Source organism: Pongo abelii, chromosome 2 (genome assembly GCF_028885655.2).
Source record: "Pongo abelii isolate AG06213 chromosome 2, NHGRI_mPonAbe1-v2.0_pri, whole genome shotgun sequence".
Lineage (NCBI taxonomy): Eukaryota > Metazoa > Chordata > Mammalia > Primates > Hominidae > Pongo > Pongo abelii.
The window spans coordinates 115,941,637-115,968,118 of NC_085928.1; the positions used below are offsets into that span (position 1 = coordinate 115,941,637).

Consider the following 26,482-nt stretch of genomic DNA (forward strand, 5'->3'; position numbering starts at 1 on the left):
ATATGTATATATTATATATTATATGTACATACGTTATATATAATATATGTACATATATAATATATAATATATATTTATTACATATATAATATATAATATATAATAATATATATTATATACAACTAATATTAATTATTTTTATATAATTAATTATATTTTATTATAATTTATTATATAATATTAATTATATATAATTAATATATATTATATATAAGAATATATGTAATATATTATATATTATACATATAGTGAACTAATAAAGTAGATCAGGCAAATGCAAATAATGACAACAAATTCAGGGTGCTTTTTGTTTGTTGAATTCGAAGTTAAAAGCTTGAGATGAAACAAAGAGGGTCCAACCTATAATAAAAATATAACTATTGGCTGGGTGCAGTGGCTCATGCCTATAATCCTAACACTTTGTGAGGCTGAGACAGGAGGACCGCTTGAGGCCAGGAATTCAAGACCAGCCTAGGCAACATCGTGAGACCCCCATCTCTACAAAAAAGAAAAATTAGCCAAACATGATGGCACATGTCTGTAGTCCCAGTTTCTCAGGAGGCTGAGGTGGGAGGATTGATTGAGCCCAGGAGGTGAAAGCTGCAGTGAGCCATGAACATGCCACTGCATTCCAGCCTGGGTGACAGAGCAAAACCCTGTCTCAAAAAAAGAAAAAAAAAATGTGTGTGTGTGTGTGTGTGTATAAAATACATATATATTCATACACATAAATATAATATATAAAATCTATAAAAGAATATAGATTTATACAAAATATATAAATATAGATTATACAAAGTATATAAATATATGTGTACAAATATATAAATACGTAAAATATATTTGTATATTAAATATATAAATATAATCCATATAAATATATTCATATAATATATGAATATATCTTTATAAAAATATATATTTATATAATTATATATACATATATTTATATAATTATATACAATTATATAAACCTATATATAAATATAAGTATATATTATATAATTATATACACTTATATAAGTGCATATTTATATATTATTATATGTGTAAATATTATGTATACATTTGCTTGGGATTGCATAGCACTTCAATATATAAAACCAAAACCACTGGAGAAAAAAACGGGAAAAAGTGACAACAGTGCACTAGTACTGGGAAACTTTGCCATATTTCTATTAGTTCTTGAGATTCAAGTGGAAAGAACAAGACAATGAGAGATCTAAATACATATATATATAATAAATTTGACCTAACATAATAATAATGACAATAGCTAACTCTTAAATAGCACTAGCTATATTCCAGATACTGTTTTAAGCATTTTATAAGCATTAATTCATTTAATTCTCACAATAACCCTATGAGATAGGTATTATTATTAATCCTATTTTACAGATATGGAAAGTACTAGAAATGGAAAAAATAGGAGGATAAAAACAAACATCTGGCCGGGCGCAGTGGCTCACGCCTGGAATCCCAGCACTTTGGGAGGCCAAGATGAGCGGATCACGAGGTCAGGAGATCTAGACCATCCTTGCTAACACGGTGAAACCCCGTCTCTACTAAAAATACAAAGAATTAGCCGGGCGTGGTGGTGGGCGCCTGTAGTCCCAGCTACTCCGGAGGCTGAGGCAGGAGAATGGCGTGAAGCCGGGAGGCGGAGCTTGCAGTGAGCCGAGATCGCGCCCCTGCATTCCAGCCTGGACGACAGCGAGACTCCGTCTCAAAAAAAAAAAAAACCACCTAAAATGTAAAAGTCATTCTTAAGTAAACCTTGGATCAAACAGAAAATAGGTTGGTGGTAGTTTAGGGGGGTTCAATTGATTAATTAACTAATTAACAAAAGAAGGCCACTCATGCACCAAAGGTGATGATAGTGTGCTATAAATCAAAGATTGTGATTCCATTAATTCTGTCCATGTGAGATCTGGAAAAATAAGAAAAGTATAGAGGTAGAGAAAAAGCTGTGACTGGTAGAAAAAAACTAGAAAATAACAGTATTGAGAATACTGCATGTGGAATACAGCCAAAGCTGTAATAAAAGGAAAATTCATTACTTAAATACTTTTATTATTAAATAGAAAGAACATAAATTATTTAACTCAAGAAATTAAAAATATAACAAAATAATCTTAAAGAAACCTAGGCAAGTAATTAATAAAATAAAAACCTTTTTTTCTTTGCCCCATATGATCTGCAGTAATAAAAACATATATTAATGAATTAGAAAATAAATAGTAACATTGATATAAAATTCCAAAGCTGATTCCTTGAAAATTTAAAGCAACCAAATTGATAACCACTAGCTAATCTAATTTCTCACATCTCCGAAAACAGATTCTTTCACATTCTCAAGGAAGAAAATAATTCCAATGCTATTTACTCTAGTGCATGAAAAAAGATAGAAAGTCTAGAAATTGTTTTTTGTGTGTGTTTGTGTGTTTGTTTGTTCGTTTTTGAGATGGAGTTTTGCTCTTGTTATTGCCCAGGCTGGACTGCAGTGGCGTGATCTCAGCTCACCGCAACCTCCGCCTCCCAGGTTCAAGCAATTCTCCTGCCTCAGCCTTCCTGAGTAGCTGGGATTACAGGCATGCGCCACCACGCCTGGCTAATTTTGTATTTTTAGTAGAGATGGGGTTTCTCCATGTTTGTCAGGCTGGTCTTGGACTCGCGACCTCAGGTGATCCGCCTGCCTTGGCCTCCCAAAGTGCTGGGATTACAGATGTGAGCCACCGCGCCTGGCCTAGAAATTGTTTTCTTAAAAGCTAAATAATGCTGATTTTTAAAACCTCAAGTATACCAAAAGGAAAACCTAGGCCAGTTTTTATGCTTCATACTCCATACTTCTGAATAGTGACGCAAAAATCTTAAATAAAATACATGCAGATAGGATCTAGAAATATATTTAAAAGATTGGGTACATCATATGACAAATGTGTCATATCCTAAAATGAGAAAATAGTACCATATTAGGAAAACTATTTATATTAATAGGACAAAGATAAAAAACCATATAATTATTTCAATGAATGCCTGATTTTCAAAACTCTGGTAAGAATAGAAATAAAATATATTTTCTTCTACTGAATCCAAAGGACAAAAAAAAGAAATAAAATATATTTTCTTAATTTAGTAAAAAACTGACTCTCAAATTAACTTATATCATCATTAGTAGTAAAACCACTTGAAATGTTTTCATTAAAGTGAAGAATAGGAAAAGGATGATTTACCTTTTTAGCTATTGCTCATTATTTAATAATAGTCTTGAATTACTAGCCAGTGTAATTAATTAAGAAAATTGAACACATGATATAAGAGTTGGGAAATAAAACAATTGAAGTTAATCCAGTCAAGTATAAAAGCAAGAGTTAAAAATGATAGAAATATATCATTATTTATAGATAATATGATTGCCTAGAAAAGAATTTAAACCTATTTTAAAAACATTATATGGCCAGTTATGAAATGAATATGCAAAGAATTGTTGCTATTGTTGTTGTTTTATCCTAAGAGAAACCATTTAGTCACAAGTAACATCTCTCAAATATTTCTTACATGCCAAGCACTGCAAGCATAAAATAACTGGGAATAAATATAATAATAAATGTATAAGAGATACATGAAGAAAACTGTAAAACTTTGCCAAGCAGTATAAAACAGAACAAATAGATAAACATACCTTCATCTTGGGTAGGAAGACTTCATATTAGTTCCTAAAGTAATTAATAGATTCAATGCAATAACAAGTTTTCAACATTTCTGAGGAAATATGACAAAACATTGGTAAAGTTTATCTTGAAAATTATTTAAATGTCCAGGGAAATTCATGTGATACTAATTCAGGAATAGACAGAGAAGAGAAGAACCACATAAACAGATCTGAAGTAGATTTAAGTAAATAAAGAAATGTACTATATGATAAAGTTGACTTTTAATCAGTGGATTTTAAGTGGATTATTTAATAAAGTGTTGGGGCACTTGATGAGCCACATTCTGAAAAAAAGTATTAAAATGGATATTTACTCCTTACCAAACTATGTGCAATTTTTAAAATTGTAATGTAAAACAATGAAACCACAAAAATTGTTTTAAGAAGGTCGTTTTTCCTAGCCTCGGAATAGATAAGGGCTTTCTTAATGCAACACCAAAAATTTTACTAAATGAAAATTATAATAAATGATATAATAATTGAAAATGAAGTACATGGAACTTCAGTATGGTAAACAAAAGCAAGTGAGATTTAAAGGCAGGTTGGTGTCACAAACCAGGCTGGTGTTACCAAACAAAGAGTTAATGTCCCCAAATAAACCAGACACTCAAGTACAAAAATAGGCAAAGGATATGAACAGGTAATTCCCAAAAGGAACAAAGCAAATATCCAAAGAAAAGATGTCAGCATCACTCCTAATAAAATAAATGAAAATGTAACAAAGTACAAGTTTCTTTCATTAGGCTGGGAAAAGTGAAAAAGGAGAAATGACAGCAATGTCGGTGGGGTGGTGGAGAAGAGCCCCCTTCCTGCCCCGGAGATGGAGTGTCAATTGGTGTTGCCTTCGGAGGGTCCATTCCCAGGCTGTACCAAAAGCACACCTTTGGCCTGGCAACCCAATTTATCCTCAACAATCCCCTGTCCACTGCAACTTTATTTCTACTAGGGATAAACTGTAAAGAACTGAAATGTGCATTATTAATAAGGTTATTGGCTAAATAGCAGCATATGCAAATAATGAACTATCATGCAGTCTTTTAAAATAGTGATAGATATTATTGCATGTATTCATATTATTGAGTGGATGTTCACAACATACTGTTTAATGGAGAAAGTAATTTCAAAGCAAATATTTAGTGTGTCTCATAAAATTGTGGTGATTGTGTGTATGTGCACACACACACACACTGTCAAAAACAATACTCACCTAAATGTTAGCAGTGGTTACTTGGGTGTCATGAAATTAGAGATGCCTTTTACTTTCTTTTTTATAATTTCCATATTATTTAATTTTTATAAGATGCACCCATTTTTATACTCAGAAAAAAATACAATACACCTACTTTTTTTTTATCTTGAACAACTCCCAAAATCCATTTTGGGACCTGAATTATTCTGTTGGGATAATTCAGTGGGCCCCTCAGTGGGCCATATGTATGCCTCAGCAGTGCCAACAGCACTGGTCTCTTGGGTCACTGTCACTCACGGAGGCCCTGAAGTCAGACAGGAAGGCCCAGGAGTGGCAGGTGGAGGCAGCTCCCCCAGAGCCCTAATGATGTGTTCAGTTGCCTAGACAGGAGCCTCATAGCACACTCTGGACAGAGAGAGAAACAGGAACAAATCAGTAGGCTGGAGGTAGAAGCCATCTGGGAGCCACTGGAGTTTCTCTGTTAGCTCAGGAATTTGAGTTGAGGCAGAAATGAGGAGGTGGAGAAAGACTTACAACTCCTATGATTTTGGAAACTTTGACTCCTAGCGCCTGAGAATTGCAGGAGATTTGACTTTATCTACACCTGTGGTTCCTAAACATCATATCTACAAATGACTTTTAATATAGTTTCTTTAAAACTCAGCTTTGCATCAACTCTTATTGGTTTTGGCTTATTTAAATAAATGTTGTGTAAAGTGAAACTTAATCATTATTATTAATTGGAAACCAATATTTTTCCCATGAAAAGTAAGTAACCATATAAAGTAAACAAAGCTAAAGCAAAATGGAGTGAAAACAAAAATATTTTATGTTGTTTCCAGCAGAAAGCTGTGAGCTGAGCCTGCATACCCTCTCTCCTTGTTAAAATGGCAAGTTTTAGAAAGGCCTAGCCCAAAACTCAGACTTGATCTTCATTGCGAAGGAAGAGGGGGTCACACCATTCACTCTGCCTTATTATCCATCTACCACTTAAGGCCATCTCATAGCCTGCCCGTGGCACAGGCCCCGCTTGGAGGGCATTCTCATCTAGTCTAACACTGCCAGGGAGGAACCCCGTCCATGGCATTCCTCACCCCTTCTCTGCTCTCCCTGGAAGGGAGGTGTTGTCAGAAACGGTGCCTAGGCCAGGCACAGTGGCTCATGCCTGTAATTTCAACACTTTAGGAGGCCAAGGTGGGCGGATCACAAGGTCAGGAGCTCCAGACCAGCCTGACCAACATGGTGAAACCCCGTCCCTACTAAAAATACAAAAAATTAGCAGGTGTGGTGGCAGGCATCTGTAATCCCAGCTACTCAGGAGGCTGAAGCAGGAGAATCACTTAAACCCGGGAGGCGGAGGTTGCAGTGAGCCAAGATTGCACCACTGCACTCCAGCCTGGGCAACAGAGCAAGACTCTGTCTCAAAAAGAAGAAAAGAGAAAAAATAAAAGAAACAGTGCCTGGTGCAGGGTGGAATCAGCAGTGGTCCAGGCTTCATGTCCACCTTGTCCGGCCTTGTCTGCAGGCCTTCGAGGACATCTACCTAGAGGAGCGGAAGACCATCAAGGTTCTGCTTGAATATGCTGACAAGATGTTCACCTATGTCTTCGTGCTGGAGATGCTGCTCAAGTGGGTGGCCTACGGCTTCAAGAAGTACTTCACCAATGCCTGGTGCTGGCTCGACTTCCTCATCGTGGACGTGAGTGTGGGCACCCGAACGGAACAGGAAGGGGAAACCCATTGCCTGTGCAGGAGAAGGAGCTGAGGCGGAGGGCCCAGTGGGAGCCAGTAGGCTGAAGGGGAGGCACGCAGCAGTGCTGTGGGGCAGGCAGAGAGACGTAAGTCTGAGAGACCCAGGCCTTGTCCTCAGGTTCCCAGTCTCAGAGGAAGAGAAGAAATAGGAGACAGTGTCCTGCCTCTAGAGCCCCCAGTTTGGAGCCACAGCAGGCAGAGACCTAGGCCCCTGCTTCTAGGGGAGATCGTTTGAGAGTAGTCAAGCTAGGGGCGTGAGCCAGGGCAGCGGGTGGGGGCTCAGGGTCCAGAAAGGGAAGTGAGCAGACAAGCTTGTGCTCTAGCACACACCACAGCAAACTGTAAGTGTCCATCAGGCCCACTAGACAGATGGCCATTTCAGAGCCTCCATGCACACACAAGGAGGACAGTTCAGAGCCTCCATGCACACACGAGGAGGACAGTTCAGAGCCTCCATGCACACATGAGGAGGACAGTTCAGAGCCTCCACGCACACATGAGGAGGAGAGTTCAGAGCCTCCATGCACACATGCCAGGGGGAGAAGGCTACTGAAGGGATGCTGGGCAGGCAGGGGAGAGCCTCCAGCTCAGGGAAAAGGCACTGACTGGGGAGGATGAGAGAGGGGTGGAGTCACCCCAGAGGAGGAGGAAGCCATGAACACTGGCTCAGGGGCTCTGGGTTGCTGCCCTAGATGATCAGGTAGCTGTGAGGGCTGCCTGCCCAGGCTGTGTCCAAGGAGGGCCTGGGGCAGGAGGTCAGCGTGGCTTCTGAACACCCGGTTGGCAGATATAGTGTGAAGCCCCTGCCCCTCAGCTACGCAGGCCCCAAGACACAGCTGGGTGCCAGGCAGCATGAATGCAGGGTCTGACAGGGGACCTGATGTCAGTCAAGAGGGAGAGTAGCCAAGCAGAAACGGGTCGGTGCAGGGTAGGCCTGGGTTTGCACTCACTGAGGACAAAGGAAGCAAAGGCAAAGGGTGCAGGTGGAGGGACCTCTCTGGGGGATCGAACAAAACAGAGTGGGGGTCAGGATCTGCAGACTGAAAAGGGCTTTCCAGAAGGCACCGGGTTTGCTGATGGCTTCCGGCCTTGACATCGGGCTCTGCATACCAGCAGGAGCTATCCTTCCTGTGGTTACAGAACAGGCTCCGGCCTGTGCGGTCCCCATACCCCACTCAGAGTCTCAGCCCCCAGTAAGCCTGGCCAGAGTCCAGGTTGAGGCTACCAAGGCTGGGTGGGAGGTCAAACTGTGGGTGGCCATGGTGGCAGAGTGCCTTGGGCTAGAGGGGATGCACAGAGACGCAGATCCAGGTCCTTGGACCTGCAGTCCAGGCCTCTTCCCCAGGTGGCCAAGAGGATGCTAATGCTGGAGTGACGGGGTGCTGGGGTGGAAAGGGGGCAAGGAGAGCTCTAGACACACTGGACTGCCCGGCCCAGCCCTCAGAGCCTCCCTGAGATGAAGGGGAGGCCCCTGAGGCCTCCCCATTGAGGGACCTTGGGAGGGCCTGGGATCCTGGCAGCTCAGCCCTGAGGCTCCCTGACCTGCTGTTCCTGCAGCATCTTGAGCAGTTGGGCCTGCTGAGGGTCTCCCACAAGGCAGGCCAGAGGGACTCTGCACAGACTTCTGGGGAAGCCCACCCACCAGCCTCTGGCCACCTTGGGGAGCTCAGAGCCAAGGCAGGGGAAAGGGAACTGGCAGTGCTTCCCTGCTCAGGCCCAAGAGAGGAGAAGGAGCCTGTGGAGAAGGCAACCAAGGCTCACAGCAGGGAGGGGCCTTGCCCAAGGCTGAGCAGAAGGAAGTGGGTGTGGAATCCAGTTTTCTTGACACTGGCCACACTGCTGTGCCCCTACCCCATCTGCATGCTTCATGGGAAAGTTTGTCTCAGGCCTCAGAGTCTAGGGAAGGATGTTTCCAAGATGAATTCTGCATTATTTTTCAATAAATGCTATTGGGTCTCTACTGTGTGCAAGCACTGTTACGGTGCTGGGGATCTTAGGGAACAAAATAAAAACTCTTCCCCCATGGAGGAAGGTGGCTACAAACAATCAGCATAATCAGTAAGCCACTTTTACACTATGTGAAAAAGTGGTATCTACCATGGAGCAAAGAGAACTTGGGAAGGGTGGGGTTGAGAGGAAGGTGCAGGTTACCACTTTTAAACAGGATGATCAGAGTAGGCCCACTTTGGTGACATTTGAGCGGGTTTGAAGTTGGGGTTAGCCAGGCCAATGTCTGGCAGACGTTCCAAGCAGAGGTTGGAAGAGCAGTGCAAGGACCGTGTGTCGGGAGCACGCCTGGCATACTGGGGGAAATGCAGGGAGGCTAGAGCCACTGAGCAGAAGGAAGTGCAGGAGATGAGGCCAGATTGCAGGGGATGCAGCCAGATTGCCGCCTCTGAAAATATATGGGCTTTGATTTACAATGAAATGGGGGTAGGGGGGCGGAATTGGAAGGCTCTGAACAGAAGAGTGCTGTGAACTGACTGATTTTCTTTAGGAGTCACTCAGTCATGGAGGCAGGGGTAGAGAGGAATGAGTAGAAGCAGGGAGAATAGTTAGGAGGCTCAGGCCGTGATCCAGGGAGAGACGATGGCGGCCGGGCCAGGATGGTGGCAGTAGAAGTGGTAAGAAACATTTGGACTTCAGATGTATTTTGAAGGCAGAGCCAACAGGAAATCCTGATGGGTTAGACACAGGGTGTCACAGAGAGGAGGCAGGGAGGACGCCAAGAATTGTGGCCTGCACAGCTGGAGGGATGGAGTTGCCGTCACCTGAGACGGGAGGCCATCGCCGGGGCAGACGGGGCAAGCTTTGGAAAGAACAGCGACCGCAAGGCAGCCTGTTAGGAACTGGGCAGGCAGAGCAGCTGGACCTGGCACTGTGGAGGTCCTGCCCTCAAGGAGAGGTCCCTGAGAGATGCCCCCCGACTCTCCAGAATTGGGGGCCAATAGCCCAGCATCCTTGAGGGGTGAGTGGGGGCAACACAGAAATCAGTCTGGCATGTCTTCCTTCCCCTGGCCTCTTTGCTCAGCTCCCTCCTCTGGTGCTGCCAAGCCTGGAAGGAGGCTATGGGAGTCAGGCCTCTGCCCCCAGCCTCTCCGAACCCCAGGCTGGCCTGAGCACCAGGGTGGTGCTAATGGTGACTGCAGGGGAGGTCAGGCAGGAGGCCGTTTTTGGCCTGTGATCACAGGCCAGTGGTGAAGTAAGAAGGGAGTGGATGCCCATGGAGCTTTAGAAGGATAAAATCCACAGAGTGGAAGTGCCCTGGGGGGGCGGGTGGGGCAGAGGGAACAGCGAGCTGAGGCTCCTGGTGCCACCGAGTCCCCACCTTTGCTTTCCTTCTTTGAAGATGTTGAAATGCTGCACAGCCTGGCCTTGGGGAAATGCCCCACGACTGTCTATTTGCTCCTACTTAACCCAGGACTGCCTCTCCTTCCCCAAAAAAGACTTCTTTGGCGAAGAAGGAGACAGGTCCAAGAATTGGAATTGAAGGAAAGAATGTGGAGACCCAAAGCCCAGGCTTTGTGTCCCTGCTCTGCCACACCAGCAGAGTGGCTTTGGAATTCAGTTTTCCCATCTGTAGAATAGAGGTGACGCATCGCAACATTGCAGGGTTAGTAGGGTTATTACAGAGCATGTATGTGAAGTACACATAGCAGCCTCTCAGTAAAGGCCCAGAAGCCAGGACACTCTTGGGCTCGCCCCAGCTTGGGCTCCGGGAAGCCTGGCCCAGTGCAGAGCTGGCCTGTGATGACAGTCCACCCCAGGACTAATAAAGAGTGGACACGGGAGTCCTGTGGCTCTCTCGCACCCAGCACCATCTTAGTGGGGCCAGAAGCCCTACTGTCTGTCTCCAACAGTGGGGAGCTGTTCCCATCCTCCGCATTTCTACTTTGCCTCCCCCAGGTCTCTCTGATCAGCCTGGTGGCCAACACCCTGGGCTTTGCCGAGATGGGCCCCATCAAGTCACTGCGGACGCTGCGTGCACTCCGCCCCCTGAGAGCTCTGTCACGATTTGAGGGCATGAGGGTAAGAGAGGCGGCTGCCTTCCCACTAGGGAGTGGGAGGCAGTCCCACAGGCCCAGCCCACTGCCACCCAGGACCCCTCCCTGTGTTTCTGATGTCCTATGGCCGCGGAGACTGTGGCCGAGGCTGACTTGGTAGGAGCATGGCCCAGAACCTCCAGGAGAGGCACAGCTGGGCATGGAGGCACCCTGAGGGTAGGCAGCTGTGACAACCCACCTCCAGGGCTCACCCTCCAGCCCTGTGAGCTCCCGTGAGGGCTGGGAGAGCACCAGACAAAGGAGAGAAAGCAAGACTTGCTGGGCACAGGGGTCTCAGCTACACCCCAGGCCACTGGCACCAGGGCCCCTGTGCTTCTACTGTCCTGCGGGGCTGCATCTCTGTGTGCCCACTCTGTGTGCCCCTCTGCATGCCCTGCCTCCTGGCAGACACAGGCTGCCAGCCCTCTGTCTGTGATGGCCAGTGGGGCTGTGGTCGGGAGGGTGAGGGAAGAGGCATAGAGCAAGCTGCATTCCCGGCATCAGACAGAGGCTGTAGAGGAAACGACCACGTGCTTAGTGATCTCCTGTGCACCATTTTCCTAGTACAGACCCCTATGCATTTTTCAAGTCACCACATTTTACGAAGAATGGGAGCAGATAAGGCAGATTTGAAAGCGCACCAAGAAAAACATCAGCCGTGATATATAGCAAGAAAACAAATACACATGTGTGTGTTTGTACTTGTGTGGGGTATTTTTTTAACAAAACATACCAGTTCTGTGTGGCTTCAGAAGACATTTTTGTTTGTCTCTCAACCCAGCAGGCACCACCACACAGCTCAGCTTACCAGTTGGTTGATGGCTTTGAACCTTGCCCACACCCCCAATCCATGGAGACACACAAAGCTTATTCCTGGTGGGAAACCACCCACAAGATAATATTCAGAGTTAAATGTCTCTTTGGGAGCAAGGACATTTGATTCCAGAGGGACGCAATGAGACAATAGGTGCCAGGAATGCCTCTGCGGTGGCCATTGGCCACAGAGCCAGCCAAGGGCAAACTCCCAGGGCTTCCCCCGCTCACTCTACACCCAGATGTTTGGTGCCCTAAGCGCTGGGTTTTCCACCCTGCTCCAGGCTTCAGCATGCCTGCTGGGGAACAGCATCCCCCAACCTGACATCTGGGCCACACCGCACAGTCCACACCAGCTTCACCTCCAGTCTGTGTGGCACATGTGTTCCTGGTGCATGGACAGCTGGGGACTTGGTCCATGAGTGGGGTGGAGGGTCCCAAATGCTTCTATTAGGGAATCTTCTATAGGGTGTTGTGAGTTTAGATGCAGAGCATGAGGCTGTGGCTCCATGGGATCTGACAGCCCCTCACTGGGGAGCGGGTATCACGGGGAGTACCCATGCCACCTGCTCTCTGGCTCTGCTCTTATGGGAGCACTGGAGAACTGCCACAACACCCTCTAGACACTGCACTGAGGTCCCATCCATCCCAATAGCAACAACCTAAAATAAACCAGAATTTAGCTCCAAAAATGTAAGGACTCATGGGATTGTTAGGAAACCCAGTCCTGGGGACATGTTTTGAGAGGTCCTTTCCCATCAAGTTGCTGGTATCCTCAACCAGCACACACCTTGGTGAAAATCAGATTTTAAAGATCACAGATTCAGGGCAAGGCCAAGAAGGGAAAGCAGATGTTCTGAAGCCACACCAGACTCTAGGGTGCACTCCCCTCACTCCCCACCAGGGCTTCCGGCCATGGAGCTGGCCTCTCCCATGAGTGTGGGATCTGCACACCCACCTGCACAGCCCCCTGTAGTCAGGGAGTTCATTCTTTCATGGGGTGGCAGGGGGTCTCAAAAAGGGCATGTGCTCTGGGCACCCCCAGGAACTGAGCCACTTCTCTGTCCACTTGAGGTGGTTGTCAATGCCCTGGTGGGCGCCATCCCGTCCATCATGAACGTCCTCCTCGTCTGCCTCATCTTCTGGCTCATCTTCAGCATCATGGGCGTGAACCTCTTCGCGGGGAAGTTTGGGAGGTGCATCAACCAGACAGAGGGAGACTTGCCTTTGAACTACACCATCGTGAACAACAAGAGCCAGTGTGAGTCCTTGAACATGACCGGAGAATTGTACTGGACCAAGGTGAAAGTCAACTTTGACAACGTGGGGGCCGGGTACCTGGCCCTTCTGCAGGTGGTAAGTCCTGGAGAGAAGGGACTTCCTTCCTCCCAATGGCTGTCGAGCAGCATGGCCATCACCAATGATGTGGGCAGGAGAGGGGGCAGTGGGGCCATGCTGGATCTTCACAGGAGGATCACAGTGCCCAAAGGAGGCTCAGGACTCTCCAGGGATTTGGCTCCTTGGGAAAAACCCCAGACTTTCAGTTCTAGAACCCATACCACATTCTCCAATTTGCAGAGTATGGGGATGGGTCTGTGGTGCTGCAGAACCAACTCCCAGCCAGTAGTCAAGTTGATCTCTTCAGGCTATCAGTTAGGCAGTATGATGGCACAGATTAAAAAATGAAAGACCATAGACTACTCAGGAACTGAACTATTAGCAAAGTTGTGACTGTGGCCACCCTCTGTTATAAAAGATAGTGTTAGCTCTCGTGTTGTTTAAAAGAACATATTTCCGGCCAGGCACGGTGGCTCACACCTGTAATCCCAGCACTTTGGGAGGTTGAGGCAGGCGGATCACGAGTTCAGGAGATCGAGACCATCCTGGCTAACACAGTGAAAACCTGTCTCTACTAAAAATACAAAAAAAAAATTAGCCAGGCGTGGTGGTGGGTGCCTGTAGTCCCAGCTACTTGGGAGGCTGAGGCAGGAGAATGGCATGAACCCGGGAGGCGGAGCTTGCAGTGAGCTGAGATCTCACCACTGCACTCCAGCCTGGGCGACAGAGCCAGACTCCATCAAAAAAAAAAAAAAGAACATATTTCCATCTTTGATGTGCAATGTTTAAGCACACACAATCCTTCTAGGGTTTCCATTGATTTTGTGATTATGGTGGCTTCAGTGATTATAACACATTCCATAAAATTAACCTACCATTAGCCTTGACCAATGCAACAGAACCACAATGCATAAAGCTGCAACTTGCTTGTCTTGCTGTTCCAATCTTAAGCCCAGACACCTGTCTCTGGTCCCCAAAGCAGAGGAAAACTCAGCAGACTCTCATCTGGAAACTATACATCCACTCATACCTCCACCCATCCCTTAAGCCCTGGTGGTAGTACCACAAAGACTCCCCTGCACTGCCTAGTGGAGAACGGTAGATTAGCACCAAACCCAAGGAGCTGTCTAGTCCTGCAACTGTCCCTCAGAATGTCAGAACTTTGGAAGAAAAGGCCTCCTTTTGTAGACTAAGAACTGCTCACCTTTCCAGACAAAGCCACTCGGTGTTTGGGAAGAATTCAGTCATAAATATCTCATACCCTTGGGTGGTCCCCAGCAGTTTCCAAAGTATTTCCGGGCCTATCTTTATAGGCAAGGGCCTCTTGGTACAGGGAGCTGGAGTAGCTTGCCTACTATGGGCAGCCTCAGCTTCCCCTTCTGCCCTACCTGCCTCATAAGAATTCTTAGACACAGGAAGTTTGTGTACCTCAGCTTGTGCTTAGAAACGAAGCTTGGGGGCCGGGCACGGTAGCTCATACTTGTAATCCTAGCACTTTGGGAGCCTGAGGTAGGTGGATCATTTGAGGTCAGGAGTTCGAGACCAGCCTGGCCAACGTGGTGAAACCCCATCTCTACTAAAAATACAAAAATTAGCTGGTCGCGGTGGTGCGTGCCTGTAATCCCAGCTACTCAGGAGGCTGAGGCAGGAGAATCACTTGAACCCGGGAGGCAGAGGTTGCAGTGAGCTGAAATCACACCATTGCACTCCAGCCTGGGCATCAGAGAGAGACTCCGTCTCAAAAAAAAAAAGAGGCTCGGGGCAGGACTGGATTTGGCCAAAAACACAAATGAGACTTCACTGGGGAGTCAGTCTCAACACCAAGCATGTCTCTTGGGCTCTTTCTGCATAGCAGCCCAGACTAGGGCAGACAATGTCACCAGCACTAGGGCCTCTCTGGTTCAGCCTCCCTCTTTACTCCCTTGGTGTGGTATGCTGGAGCCAGCTTGTGCCAGCTCACAAGAGCTCATTGTTACATGTTCAGAAATTTTGCAAGCTGTTTATTAAATACAGCCATTATAAAAAATTGAATTCTATAAACTTACAAAATTAACTAAATGATATTAAAATAAAGGTAATAAATACTCAAGATTCATCATTACATTTTAGTATTATCATCTATGCTCTTGAGGCTTTTTACATCTATTGTGTTTGTACAGTGGGAGTACCATAATGCTAAGCTCTTATGTATCTCTTCTCAACTCCATTGAGTAACTTCACATTGGTAACCTGAAATCGACCATGGTGGGAATATTTACACAAGAGAAATTGGCAAACAACAATCAGGGTTTTTTTTTTCTTCTGGGAAGTCAGCTGTTAACCATTTACCAACACACCATTGACAAAAGAACCCCCTTAAGTACAAGGGAAGGTTGAGATTCTTCGGGAACTTCCCTTGAAAGTCCATGGAGCAGAAGCCACATGGTTCTCTGAGATGTAGGACAAAGGGGACCAGGTCAGCCCTGGAGTCTAGAACACAAAGTCTAAGCTCCACCTCTGTCTCCCTGACAGAATCACTGTCAGGATTCTGTGATGTTTTAGAAAGGAAATGAGGGTGGATCTGAAGGGCAGACTTCCTGCAAGCCCCCTCAGACTCTTGGCCTCAATCAAGAAGCTTATTCCCTGCTGCATGGCCTTCTTGGGGCATCCGCTCAGCTGCTTCCCCTCCCCACCCCTAGTGCTAAACAAGGTCTTTCTCTGACCACCCAGGCATTTAGATGCTGCTGAAGGGGTAAGGTGGGGTGGCTTGCTTTTCATAAGAAGCTTGCTTCTGGCTTCATCTTTCCAGACCAGAGCCCTAAGTAGCTCAAGCAAGGTGCGGAATTAAATGATTGTCTTAATCTTGTCTTTTCCTCCCAGGCAACATTTAAAGGCTGGATGGACATTATGTATGCAGCTGTGGACTCCAGGGGGGTAGGTTGCCACAGTGGCCTCTTCCCCCAAGTCAGGCACCTGAGGCTCCTGGTTGCTTGGCCACCAGGGAATCAGTGTCTGCATCTGAAAGCCCAGCCCACAAGGGCAAGATCTCATGTCACTCTGCAGTTCAGCCTCTCTGGAATGCCCAAGCCTGGCTCTGGGGCAAGGTTGCTTGGTCTCCTAAGAAGTCCCAGAATTCTCAAATATCTTTCAAATTAAACTCACTGTAGTTTACTGACTTTTACTGCAGGAGGATGGGGTGGAAGCAACAGAGACGCAAATTAAGCTTCTTCTTTGTCCAGCACCCCACCCGGTCACACTGACAGCTCAGTGAAGACTGAGAGAGGTCCCCATGTACTCCAGCCTCCCATTGGCCCAGGGGCCGGAGCCAGGCACTGATACTCTGCCAGCCCTGAGCTCAGCATGTCTGCTGTCCTCACCTGCCACCATCCACTCCTCTCACCTCTATCACTACCCACCTCTGGCCCACAGACTCACATAACTGGGCTAGTGACCTTCCTCTAGATACACCCTCTCTCCCACAGAATGGACACCCCTAGCCAGCCCTCTGCCTCTGCCCCCCACCCCTCCCCATCAGACCCCTGAGACTCCAGCCTGTCTGATCTCCCTGTGTGATTTCTCCCTCGCAGTATGAAGAGCAGCCTCAGTGGGAATACAACCTCTACATGTACATCTATTTTGTCATTTTCATCATCTTCGGGTCTTTCTTCACCCTGAACCTCTTTATCGGTGTCATCATTGACAACTTCAACCAACAGAAGAAAAAGATACGTAGAGCACCAGCTCCCCGCTGGGCTGGGCAGGGCAGGGCCAGGTGCCAGGGGATTGAGGGGCCATTCGGGCTCCAGGCCCCATCTCACCTTCCCTGTTGGGGATGGTCCTCTTCTTGCTCCTGCTGGAATGCGGTGGGGAGAAGGTGTGTCCAGGGATGTAAAATGCCTAGGCCTGTAAGAACGTAAGAAGGGGCTTTGGTGGGAGGCCCCATGCCTACTCTAATCCACCTGAGAGATGAGACTCCTGGGAGAAGCTGGGGTGAGAGCTGCAAATGTTCACCTGGTCCATGATCAGAGGTCATGGGTAAGGCCTGTGCAGAGGCCCTGGGTCTTCCCAGAGCTTCGTCAGAGAGGCTATGACTGGGTTGTAGGCAAACCAAGTGAACAGAGAGAACCTGAAGGCTGGTTGAGCTGGGAGGGGGAAAGGGCAGGGGGTGGATACTGGATTTGCAGGTCATAAAGCCAGAGAGATCTCAAGGTGAAAGGGGACAGGGCCCCTGGATAAATAGATTTGGGGAAGAATCTGTGGTGCAGAATAGGGACATATTTTGTCCAGGAGAGGAAGCCAGGAGGTGGTCGACCCTGGCATCCTCATCAAGAAGGCAAGATCCTGGTGCCCTCCATGCTGGGGCCTCTGAGAACCTCAGAATGAGGTTGGTGCCTTCTCTCTGCACTTAGGGGGCCAGGACATCTTCATGACAGAGGAGCAGAAGAAGTACTACAATGCCATGAAGAAGCTGGGCTCCAAGAAGCCCCAGAAGCCCATCCCACGGCCACTGGTGAGCCAGGCTCCTGGTTTTGTGGGAGTGGGGAGGATCTTCTGGGGTCCCTGGGAAGCTTTCGTGCCACACAGCCAGCCATCAGGGCCGCTTCACAGTCTTTCAGCCCATCCTGAGGGGTGCTATCAGATGTCTGATCATGAAGAGAGGTCCCAGCCTCATACAGAGAGGGAGGAAGGTATGATAAGGATGTAGCATCCCAGGACACTCCCCACCCACAGGAACCCTCTGTACCTGAGCGAATCTCCTCCTTCCCCTCAAGGGTGCAGGCTTTCCCCAGGAAAAGCAGTGCAGCCTTCACAGCCCCACCCCACCCTACTCAGAGCCTCATCCTTGGACTCCCAGAACAGTCAGGGAGCCGGATTCCTGAGTCACCTGGTGGGGAGAGCCAAGAGCTCTGGAGAGCGGGGTCCTTTCCAAGACTGACTCCCTTGGCCCAATCAAGCCATTATCCAAAATATTGTGTGTGTGTGTGTGTGTGTGTGTGTGTGTGTGTGTTATTTATAACCTTTTCCAAGTGAGAGAACAGAAAAAAAAAAAAAAAAAATATATATATATATATATATATATATATATATATAAAATCTTATTTCTTCCCCCAAATAATCTGGGCTGATTTACAATTAAAGACACATACAAATATGGTTAGTAGAATAAATAAAATAAATTCCATAAAAAAGTGGAGAAAATATATTAATCTAAGCACTGACATAATCACTAAGGTTGAAGTTTAAATTTGCCCTTGAGCCTTCAGACTGTGGGAACTAAAAGGGAAGCACAATGAACAGTGTGCTAAGGATGCTCAGGGCAGGAACAATCTCTCCCTGAAGATCCATCATGGAAGGCCTCATGGAAGATGGAGCTCTGGGGATGGGCCTTGAAGCCCAGGAAGCATTTCAGCAGGACAGCCAGTGGCTTCAGCCTCCAGGACTTTTTCCTCTGCACTCTCTGTGGCAGTGTGGCAGGGGCTTTGGGCTCGCTAGAGGGTAGAGTGGGAGGGTGGGTGGTCTGGGATGAGAGGCAACAACAGGCATTTGCCAGCCTCCCCAAGGGCCCTGCTGAGCACTTTCCATTTGCCTCTCCTTTCAGAACAAGTACCAGGGCTTCATATTCGACATTGTGACCAAGCAGGCCTTTGATGTCACCATCATGTTTCTGATCTGCTTGAATATGGTGACCATGATGGTGGAGACAGATGACCAAAGTCCCGAGAAAATCAACATCTTGGCCAAGATCAACCTGCTCTTTGTGGCCATCTTCACAGGCGAGTGTATTGTCAAGCTGGCTGCCCTGCGCCACTATTACTTCACCAACAGCTGGAATATCTTCGACTTCGTGGTTGTCATCCTCTCCATCGTGGGTGGGTATAACAAGTCAGCTGGACAGAGAAGCCCTCCCCAGCCAGGCCTGTCCTCCAGCCCCTGGGTCTCTGCTGAATGCCACGTACAACCCTAGCTTCTTTCATTATTCTTTCAGTGCATTTCTCAACCCCCTTCACCCCTCACACATATATGCACACACACCTCTCCAGAGAGAACTTATCTGGAAGGGCCCACTTGGGCCAAGGAGACCAACCTAGCAGAGGACCCAGCACTCGTTCCTGGCCCCACCCTCCAGAGGACCTGGGAACACAGTTCTCTAACTGCTTAGAGAGCTTCAAGGATGAGTCTGGGAATGGGAGTGGGTGCTGTGGAGGCTAATTCTGCCTGCACTTAGGTTGAAGGAGAAGGAAGCTCACTCAGGATGAGGTGGGTCCCCAGGGATGGGGGATAGGTGGCCCTCCAGAGTAGAAATTATCCCTGAAAATGGAAAATTCTGGAGCTAACCGCCAAGGTGTATGCCAGACTCCTTCAGACATCACCTGCCTCATGCAATTCACCCAGTCAATTCAGCACCAAAGGAGGGAGATTGTACAGCTAGGGAGAAGCAGAGACCCAATCCTGACCCATGTCTGTTTGACCTCAGAGCCCAGATCTTTTTTTTATATAACAGCTTTACTGAGACATAATTCACATACCATAAAATTCACGGTTAACTTTAAAGTCACTTTAAAGTATACAATTCAGTGTTTTTTAGTATATGCACAGAGCTTTGCAACCATGACCACTATCTAATTTTAGAATATTTTCCTTTCCCCAAAGGAAACTCTACCAATTTAATAGTCACTCCCCATTGATTTCCCCTCTCCCTCACCCCTGAAAACCACTTATCTAAAATTTTGAGGGACCACCAAACTGTTTTTCAATATGGCTGCACCTTTTTACATTCTCGCCATCAATGTGTGAGGATTCCAATTATTTCACCCTCACCAACACTGGTTATTGCCTGCATTCTTTCTATAGGAGCCCTCCTAGTGGGTACGAAGTGATATCTCACTGAGGTTTTGGTTTGCAAAAGCAAATGACTGATGACTAACGATGCAGGACATCTTTCCATGTGCGTCTTGGTCATTTATATATCTTCCTTGGAGAAATCTCTATTCAGATCCTTAGCTCATTTTTTAATTGGGTTATTTCTCTTTTTATTGTTGAGTTGTAAGAGTTCTTTACATATTCTGGATCATAGTCTCTTATCAGATATATGACTTACAAATATTTTCTCCTAGTCTGTGAGTTTTTTCATTTCCTAGTGGTGTCTATTAAAGCACAAAAGTTTTACATGTTAATGAAGTCCAGTTTACTTATTTTTTTTTTTTGTCACTTGTGCTCGGAGCCCAAACTCTTTAACTCTACCCCCATGGGGCTCTGCCTTGCGATGACTGTGACTTTCATCTTTCTGCCATATACAACCTCTGCCTCTGGTAAATGTAAAGGATAATGCAGGGGCTAAGGCAGGCACTGCTGTGGCTATAGTGACGGGCAGATGGAAGCACAAAGTAGGGTCCAGAATCTCTGGGGGGTCTCAAGCAGGATGAGGGTGAGAACGTGCCTTATGGGACTGGAGAGGAGCTTTAGAGAATGCAGTGTCAGCAGCAGGAATGGAACCATTGAGGGACAGTCTCAGAGGCTTTGGAAGGTTCAGCATGTACTCTGGGATCATCTCCTGGCCCGCTGTTTTGGGCAGTACCAGAGAGGAGGAGTGGTTAAGAGATCAACTTGCAGCCCGAACGTCTGAGTCAAATCCCAGCTTCTCACTCACTAGGTGGCAACTTGGGTAAGTTACCTCACCTCTGTTTCCTCTTCTGGAAGATGAGGATGATGGCATCTGCTCACTTCCTAGGACAATGGGAAGGACTAAATGAAATGATGGCTATAAAGTGCTCGGCCTATTGCCCCAGTGATCGTAAACACTGGACCCATGTCAGTCAGTGACATTATTATATAAGGAGTCTGGAAAGGGCACTTGGGCCATATAAGACAAGTTTATTTCACTCTTTATTCCATGATTTATATCCATGCCCCTTAAAACTCCAAACCCAGGTAGTCACAGGAGACCCAGGGGTAGTGACGCCCTCAAAGGAGGCAGAGTTAGGAGAGTGATAAGAACCATCACAGAGAAGCTGAGAGAAGACACTGGCCACGGCGTGGCATCAGGGAGCACTGTTTCATGCCCTTCGATGGGCACATAAATCATCTGGGCTTCTTAAGATGCAATGGGCTGGGGTGGAGCTGAGATTCTGCATTTCTAATAAGCACCCAGGAGATCCCAAGGCTGCTGGTCCTCAAACCACACTTTGAATAGCAAGGAGCTGAAAGACCTGAGTTCTGGTCCAAGCTGGGTGGGCAGGATGCTAAGCAGATCCCCTCTGGCCTGAGAACCCAAGATGTAGAAGATGGGCCTAGGACAGCTCTATTGTGCAGGTACACACTGAAGATTAAGGAATGAGGGGGATGAGAAGGAACCCTGCAAAGGACCCATTTTTCTGGGTCACAGATGCAGATATGGAGACTCAGACAGACAGGAGCAGGCAGAGTCCTAGCATGCCCAGTGGACGCAATCCTCCTGGAAGAGCTGCCTCTCCTTGGCTCCTTGCCATACAGAGACCCACCCCCGCCAACCCCCTGCACAGTGATGCTGGCTGGAAGACGGAGGTGCCACCAGTAGCCACAGTCTCTGTTGTTTCCCACAGGCACTGTGCTCTCGGACATCATCCAGAAGTACTTCTTCTCCCCAACGCTCTTCCGAGTCATCCGCCTGGCCCGAATCGGCCGCATCCTCAGACTGATCCGAGGGGCCAAGGGGATCCGCACGCTGCTCTTTGCCCTCATGATGTCCCTGCCTGCCCTCTTCAACATCGGGCTGCTGCTCTTCCTCGTCATGTTCATCTACTCCATCTTTGGCATGGCCAACTTCGCTTATGTCAAGTGGGAGGCTGGCATCGATGACATGTTCAACTTCCAGACCTTCGCCAACAGCATGCTGTGCCTCTTCCAGATCACCACGTCAGCCGGCTGGGATGGCCTCCTCAGCCCCATCCTCAACACTGGGCCGCCCTACTGCGACCCCACTCTGCCCAACAGCAATGGCTCTCGGGGTGACTGTGGGAGCCCAGCTGTGGGCATCCTCTTCTTCACCACCTACATCATCATCTCCTTCCTCATCGTGGTCAACATGTACATTGCCATCATCCTGGAGAACTTCAGCGTGGCCACGGAGGAGAGCACCGAGCCCCTGAGTGAGGACGACTTCGATATGTTCTATGAGATCTGGGAGAAGTTTGACCCAGAGGCCACTCAGTTTATTGAGTATTCGGTCCTGTCTGACTTTGCCGATGCCCTGTCTGAGCCACTCCGTATCGCCAAGCCCAACCAGATAAGCCTCATCAACATGGACCTGCCCATGGTGAGTGGGGACCGCATCCATTGCATGGACATCCTCTTTGCCTTCACCAAAAGGGTCCTGGGGGAGTCTGGGGAGATGGACGCCCTGAAGATCCAGATGGAGGAGAAGTTCATGGCAGCCAACCCATCCAAGATCTCCTACGAGCCCATCACCACCACACTCCGGCGCAAGCACGAAGAGGTGTCGGCCACGGTTATCCAGAGGGCCTTCCGCAGGCACCTGCTGCAACGCTCTTTGAAGCATGCCTCCTTCCTCTTCCGTCAGCAGGCGGGCAGGGGCCTCTCCGAAGAGGATGCCCCTGAGCAAGAGGGCCTCATCGCCTATGTGATGAGTGAGAACTTCTCCCGACCCCTTGGCCCACCCTCCAGCTCCTCCATCTCCTCCACTTCCTTCCCACCCTCCTATGACAGTGTCACTAGAGCCACCAGCGATAACCTCCAGGTGCGGGGGTCTGACTACAGCCACAGCGAAGATCTCGCCGACTTCACCCCGTCTCCGGACAGGGACCGTGAGTCCACTGTGTGAGCCTCGGCCTGGCTGGCCAGAACACACTGAAAAGCAGCCTTTTTCACCGTGGCAAACCTAAATGCAGTCAGTCACAAACCAGCCTGGGGCCTTCCTGGCTTTGGGAGTAAGAAATGGGCCTCGGCCACGTGGATCAACCAGGCAGAGTTCTGTGGCACCGCGTGGACAGCTGGAGCAGTTGGCCTGTGCTTGGAGGCCTCAGACAGACCTGTGACCTGGTCTGGTCAGGCAATGCCCTGGGGCTCTGGAAAGCAACTTCATCCCAGCTGCTGAGGCGAAATATAAAACTGAGACTGTATATGTTGTGAATGGGCTTTCATAAATTTATTATATTTGATATTTTTTTACTTGAGCAAAGAACTAAGGATTTTTCCATGGACATGGGCAGCAATTCACGCTGTCTCTTCTTAACCCTGAGCAAGCGTGTCTATGGAGCAGCCGGAACTCTGTTCTCAAAGCAGAAGTGGAATCCAGTGTGGCTCCCACAGGTCTTCACTGCCCAGGGGTCGAATGGGGTCCGCCTCCCACTTGACCTGAGATGCTGGGAGGGCTGAACCCCCCACTCACACAAGCACACACACACAGTCCTCACACACGGAGGCCAGACACAGGCCATGGGACCCAGGCTTCCAGCCTAAGGGAGACAGGCCTTTCCCTGCCAGTCCCCCAAGGATGGGGTTCTTGTCCATGGGGCTCACTCTGGCCTTCTATTGTCTCCAAGGTCCCATTTTCCCCCTGTGTTTTCACGCAGGTCATATTGTCAGTCCTACAAAAATAAAAGGCTTCCAGAGGAGAATGGCCTGGGTCCCAGGGCTGGCCCTAGGCACTGATAGTTGCCTTTTCTTCCCCTTCTGTAAGAGTATTAACCTTAAAACCAAAGGACACAAGGGTGCCAGCCCCACTCACGGCCTGGCATACGGCTTGTCCTTGCTCCTGGAACCTGGCAGGCCCTGCCCAGCCGGCCAAGGGAAGAGAAGGCTGAGCCATGTGGGTTTGGGGCTAAGAAGTTCACCAGCCCTGAGCCATGGCGGCCCCTCAGCCTGCCTGAAGAGAGGAAACTGGCCATCTCCCAGGGCTCTCTGGACCATACGCGGAGGAGTTTTCTGTGTGGTCCCTAGCTCCTCTCCAGACACAGAGACATGGGAGTGGGGAGAGGAGCTTGGCCCTGTGCCCTGTGCAGGGAAAGGGATGGTCAAGCCCACTTCTCATGCCCTTAGAGGGGAATGAACCATGGCTCCTTTGAGAGACGGGGCACTGTGGTCAGGCCCAGCCTCTCTGGCTCAGCCAGGGATCCTGATGGCACCCACACACAGGACCTCTTTGGGGCAAGATCCAGGTGGTCCCATAGGTCTTGTGAAAAGACCTTTTCAGGGAAAAATATTTTACTAGTCCAATCACCCCCAGGACCTCTTCAGCTGCTGACAATCCTATTTAGCATATGCAAATCTTTTAACATAGAGAACTGTCACCCTGAGGTAACAGGGTCAACTGGCGGAGCCTGAGCAGGCAGGGGCTTGGCTGCCCCATTCCAGCTCTCCCATAGAGCCCCTCCACCGGGCGCATGCCTCCCAGGCCACCTCGTCTCACCTGCCCGCTCTGGGCTGGCTGCTCCTAACCTACCTCGCCGAGCTGTCGGAGGGCTGGACATTTGTGGCAGTGCTGAAGGGGGCATTGCCGGCGAGTAAAGTATTATGTTTCTTCTTGTCACCCCAGTTCCCTTGGTGGCAACCCCAGACCCAACCAATGCCCCTGACAGAACTAGTTCTCTTCTCCTGTGTTCCCTTTGAGTCCAGTGTGGGACATGGTTTAACTGTCCCAGCGACATTTCTCCAAGTGGAAATCCTATTTTTGTAGATCTCTGTGCTTTGCTCTCAAGGCTTGGAGAGGTATGTGCCCCTCCTGGGCGCTCACCGCCCGCTGCACAGCCAGGAATGCGGTTGGGAGGCAGGTCGGGCTGCCAGCCCAGCTGGCCGGAAGGAGACTGTGGTTTTTGTGTGTGTGGACAGCCTGGGAGCTTTGAGACAGGTGCCTGGGGCTGGCTGCAGACGGTGTGGTTGGGGGCGGGAGGTGAGCTAGACCCAACCCTTAGCTTTTAGCCTGGCTGTCACCTTTTTAATTTCCAGAACTGCACAATGACCAGCAGGAGGGGAGAAGAGAGTAGGAAAAAGGAGGGAAGGACAGACATCAAGTGCCAGATGTTGTCTGAACTAATCAAGCACTTCTCACCAAACTTCGTGTATAAATAAAATACATATTTTTAAAACAAACCAATAAATGGCTTACATGACCTGGTCTAGGCACTGTCCTTTTGCTGAGAGTTGACAAGAGTGGTAGCAGAGGCCCGGGGGCCTGGGAGATGGCCTCGTCCTGAGCAAGTCTGGGGAACTTGCTGAGAGAGCATAACACCATCATAACCACGGTTTAAGCGTACAATTCTGTGGCAGTAAGCACATGCACACTGTGGTACCACCATCACCACCATCCATGTCAGGAACTTTTGTGTCAGCCCAAATTACCACCCTGCACCCATTAAACACTAGCTCCCCACTCCTCCCTTCCCCCAGCCCTGGGGAGCTGCCATTCTGCTTTTCATTTCTACAAATTTGACTACTCTAAGTGCCTTATATAAGTGAAATCATACAATATTTGACAAATTCGACTACCCTAAATGCCTTATATAAGTGGAATCACATAATATTTGACAAATTCGACTACCCTAAGTGCCTTGTATGAGTGGAATCATACAATATTTGTCCTCTTGTGACTGGCTGATTTCACTTACCATAATGTCCTCAAGGTTCATCCAGGTCACAACGTATTTCCTTCCTTTTTAGGAATTTTTTTTTCAGGATTTTCAGAATTGTTTCTTAATTTTTTTCATAAATTTTCAGAATTTACATCCTTTTTAAGGCTGAATAATATTCCATTGTATGTATTTTGCTTATCCTCTCACCCACTGAGGGACACTTGTGTTGCTTCCACATTTTAGCTATTGTAAATAATGCTGCTGTGAACATGAGTGCACAAATATCTGAGACCTTGCCTTGAATTCTTTCGGGCAGGTACCCAGAAGTGGAATTGCTGTTTCATATGGCAATTTCATTTTTAATTTTTTTAGGAACTGCCATACTGTCTCCCACAGCACAAGGGTTCCAGTTTGTCTACATCCTCATCAACTCTTGTTATTTTCTGCTTTTTTCAAATAGCAGTCATCTTAATCTGTCTGAGATGGTATCTCATTGTAGTTTTTTTGTTCGTTTGTTTGCTTTTTGTTTTTTGAGATGGAGTCCCACTCTGTCACCCAGGCTAGAGTGCAATGGCACGATCTCAGCTCACTGCAACCTCTGCCTCCTGGGTTCAAGTGATTCTCCTGCCTCAGCTTCCCGAGTAGCTGGAACTACAGGCACCAGCCAACACCAGCTACTTTTTGTGTTTTTAGTAGAGATGGGGTTTCACCTTGTTGGCCAGGCTGGTCTCGAACTCCTGACCTCAGGTGATCTGCCCACCTTGGCCTCCCAAAGTGCTGGGATTACAGGTGTGAGCCACTGTGACCGGCCTCATTGTAGTTTTGATCTTCATTTCCCTAATGATCAGTTATGCTGAATATCTTTTCATGTGCTTATTCGTCATTTGTATTTCTTCTTTGGAGAAATGTCTATTCAGGTCCTTTGAATTTGGTTGTTTTCTTTGTCATTCTTGACTTTTAGAAGTTCTCTATATATTCTGGATATTAATTCTTTATCAGATACATGATTTGCACGTATTTTTCCCCATTCTGTGGGTTGCCTTTTTACTCTGTTGATAATGTCTTGGGATGCACAAAACTTTAATTTTCATGA

General features: G+C 47.7%; 1 protein-coding gene across 1 annotated transcript in view; it reads left to right on the forward strand.

The window, feature by feature from the left end:
• SCN5A (sodium voltage-gated channel alpha subunit 5) overlaps window positions 1-24,958 on the forward strand; it is a 103,118-nt gene extending 78,160 nt beyond the window's left edge. Inside the window, exons 21-28 of the mRNA XM_054552283.2 lie at window positions 6,427-6,600; window positions 10,560-10,682; window positions 12,584-12,865; window positions 15,707-15,760; window positions 16,414-16,551; window positions 17,232-17,336; window positions 18,426-18,696; window positions 21,406-24,958. Of these exons, the coding sequence (XP_054408258.2) occupies window positions 6,427-6,600; window positions 10,560-10,682; window positions 12,584-12,865; window positions 15,707-15,760; window positions 16,414-16,551; window positions 17,232-17,336; window positions 18,426-18,696; window positions 21,406-22,643 (2,385 nt within the window). The 3' untranslated portion in view covers window positions 22,644-24,958. The remainder of the gene's footprint in view (window positions 1-6,426; window positions 6,601-10,559; window positions 10,683-12,583; window positions 12,866-15,706; window positions 15,761-16,413; window positions 16,552-17,231; window positions 17,337-18,425; window positions 18,697-21,405) is intronic.
• The last annotated feature ends 1,524 nt before the right edge of the window (window positions 24,959-26,482 follow it).